General features: G+C 43.1%; 1 protein-coding gene across 1 annotated transcript in view; it reads right to left on the bottom strand.

Moving 5' to 3' along the window:
• Positions 1-3,132: 3,132 nt before the first annotated feature.
• The window catches only part of LOC134187748 (collectin-12-like), a 7,267-nt gene continuing 6,856 nt past the window's right edge, over positions 3,133-3,543 (bottom strand). The window contains exon 13 of the mRNA XM_062655901.1: positions 3,133-3,543. This exon is cut by the window's right edge and continues 63 nt beyond it. Coding sequence (XP_062511885.1) covers positions 3,266-3,543 — 278 coding nt within the window. The 3' untranslated portion in view covers positions 3,133-3,265.

Here is a 3,543-nt window from a genome sequence, read left to right as displayed (position 1 = left end):
CCAAAGTCCATAGTCTCAACAGCAGGAGTGTTGCCAGCTGGCTCAACAGTTGCCATTACCTCGTCGTCATCTCCCTCGTCCACCGACTCAATTTCAGCAGCAGAAGCAGCAGCATTGCATCCAGCTTCCACGAGCTCGTTGTCATCACTCTCGTCCACCATCATCTGATACTTGTAATCTGGGAGGCCTTCGATATTTACATTCTTGTCTTCACTGCCATCCAGGTTCACAGATATGCCACAGTTCTTGAAGGGGCGGATAACCATGTCTTTGTTGGAGCACACCTTCTGCCAGGCATTCACAACCCATTTCGTGATGAGGATGTGTCGCTCAGAAGTCGACATCTTGTTCTCCGTGTACAGGTTTAGGTTCTCTTGCTGGTGCCTCTCGTGCTCTGCCCGAACTGTATCTTTGAATGGTTTATTTATGCACACGCCGAGTGGTTGTATGTGGCTTGTGCAACCTGCAGGTATGGATACCATGATTGTTTTGTGTTGACGCAGCAGCTCAATCACCTCGTCTGTCTGCTGTGCGCGATGCATATCAGCTACCAAAATCTTGCCAGTGGACGAAGAAGGTGAGTTAGTGAAGACGTTGCCCCATTCAGACTCGATCCACTCTTTCCTGACCGCCCCATCACTCCACGCATTCACCTGAAACATAACACGGACTCGTGGATCCCACCCATCCTTCTCCTTCTTAGCAAGGCGCTTGCCTTGACCCCGGAACACAATCAACGGACTCACGCGACTGATACCATCTGCAAACACAGTCAGCTGCACTGTACACTGCCTTTTTTCAAGACCTGATGCTGCACTTGCACACCACACTTCCTTTGCACCAGTCTCATTGTACGTCTTTCCATCATCCAAGACAAAAGGCAACGGGGTTTGATCCATGTTTGCCAGATCAGCAGCAGAAAACACACCACTCTCTCGAACAGCATGAATTTTCTGATGAAAATTGGTAATGGCTTGAACGAGGGCATGTGGTGCTTTCTGAGCAACATGGGTCTTCTTCCTGAAGCTCAAGTTGAAACGAACACGAAATCTTCTGAACCAGTGCTCTGAGAATTTGAAGTTCGACACATCAGGATACAGTTCTTTCATCAAGACCTTTGCACGAGCTGTAAACCACCACCACTTCACCCTCTTCCCCTCTAACCTCTGCTGACGGAACTCTTTGTGGAGTTGCTTCTCCATGAGGGGGAAAAAGGAACTTCGTCCACGGCCTTTAGATCGGCATCCTCCAGCTTGATTTTGAATGTGCTCCTTTAAACTCTCCCATTCTCGAATTCGTTTTGGAGCGACTTTGAATTGCCTCGCAGTTGCCGAAATATTCCTGCCATTTGTTTCATACCACTCCAGAGCTTTTAGCTTAAACTCGCGCGTGTAGGATCTGAAATCCTGGGGAGAACCTTGATTACTCCTATACCCAACCACCTAGTTTTGTCCTATCAACGCCTGAATCTTCGAAGTCATCTTGCAATAGAATGTCTGGTGGCAGCAATTTCCGACGTGTTTTGTTTGGTAATGTTATCTCTACTGCTGGGAGCACTGTCCCCAGTGCACATCCTGGATCCGCCTCTGCTGAATCTGCATGCAATATAAACTCTTTGCACCAGCGAAGCTGTAGCTCCTGAAGTGCTGGCCTGGGTACCATGCACGTTCAAGTTGCAGATTTAGACTCCATGCAAGACCCTTGGGCATATAATGAGCAGTCTATATCATTATTACATGTATACTATATGCATATTTACAAATACCTTCCAATAGACGTGGTAACTAATGGATTCACTAGAATAGAGCATGTTGAGCTGACTGAGAGGGCCACTAGAGCAGTAAAAGAACCAACCCATAAAATGCCCCAGGTACGCCATGCGCGCGCACGTGCACACACATACACACACGTATTTTATTGGTAGTCTGTGACTTTTTAGGATGAAGAAGACTATATTGCCACAGAAAATCTGGATGAACGATTGCAGAAGTATTGGAAAATCGGAGGGACTACAACTTTGCGCTCACTTGATCAGGTGAAGTGTTGACTGCAGAACCAAGAAAACACGACTTATTGCCAGTACAAGGATGGTAATATTGATGTTTTGATTACTAATTTATTCTGTATCTAGACTTGTGTGATCAGTAGCTATAACATTTATATTTACATTTTGTGATGTTGAAATGAGCAATTGTAGTGCATATTGCATTTTGTGTTATCTAAATATCTCAAATGCTGTTCCTTTGCTGTTCTAGATTATTTGTATTGAGCAGGTTATGTTAATTGTACGAAACAAGCTATCCTGAATTTTGTGTTTTTTATTGCCTAGCAGCCAGGAGTTGGTGCTGTATGCATGATATGCTTGGACAGACAAGTAAGCTAGTATGTATATATGTACAGGTTATCACATGATTAGTGTTGTATATGGCTTTTGCCTTCATCAACCAATATTACAGGTGGTGCTCTTGTCAAAATTGTGCATTACTTAATGAGCCCTGACCAGGAATCCGTATATTGTTGTGAGATCTCAGAAGTAACCAGGACAATAGACGAAGTAGACCCATAAGTTACTATCTAGGAATACGTACAGTACTAAGCCATCACAAAGGGTATGTACCACTGTATGTATACACTCTGACCCATTTAGTAAAGTCTGCAGGTAACTGAATTCAAGTTAGATCGAGCAAGTAGTTTATCTTTCTGTATTGAGGGCCATAGGAACGAATCAACATCAGGCCTAACGCACGTTAATAGAGTGTGGTTAGTGACGAGTGGTGACAAGGGGATCTCCAAGGGAGTACCAAACAATATCGATTATGGTGAGACAACAGTGTCCCTTCGACAAGCAAATCGTGTTTTCTCAAGCTAAACTATTCGATACCAACTCCTGCATCCATTCCGGTAATGTAGAACTTATGATTACCAGTCATCAAATACACACTAGTCATAATGTGGACAGCATGTTGGCTGTATTGAAGTCACCCTTTGAAAAGAAGTTAAAATCTGTTGGGCTATGGCCCGACCAGCTTGATCGGGTGCTATACAGCCTTGCGTTTGCTATTGAAGAGATGAGAGAAAGAGATGAACATTTATTGCTCATAATACAGAAATGAAACAAACAAAAAATAGGGTTGAATGGTCACTCTACAGTCCAACATACACAGTCACAACTACAATTACTATTAAACATGATCACATTGAGAGTCATTTGACACTCACACTTATCACTTAATTAATTGACATTCTCATTCTCAACAACATGCGTCTAGTAGATCTTAAAAATACCAAAAACTGAATAAGTAGAGCCCATGAAGTGTTGAAATCCTCCACCATATATGTCAACGCTATCACCTTTTTTCAGCTGCTGAAGTAGACCAGCGTGCTTGGTTTTGCCTTCACCATGATGATGGTAACTTGAAATGTACAAAGCAATATTGCCATTTACTCTGATGTAAGGTTGAATGTAATTGCCACTATTGTCATTTAAGTAGAGATGTGTATAAATATAGTAAACACCATCAGATGGAATTGTAAGAGCTCCAT

This window comes from Corticium candelabrum, chromosome 1 (assembly GCF_963422355.1).
Source record: "Corticium candelabrum chromosome 1, ooCorCand1.1, whole genome shotgun sequence".
NCBI classification, from domain to species: domain Eukaryota; kingdom Metazoa; phylum Porifera; class Homoscleromorpha; order Homosclerophorida; family Plakinidae; genus Corticium; species Corticium candelabrum.
Note: the sequence above shows the minus strand (reverse complement) of the source record. Positions and strands in the feature narration are given on the sequence as shown.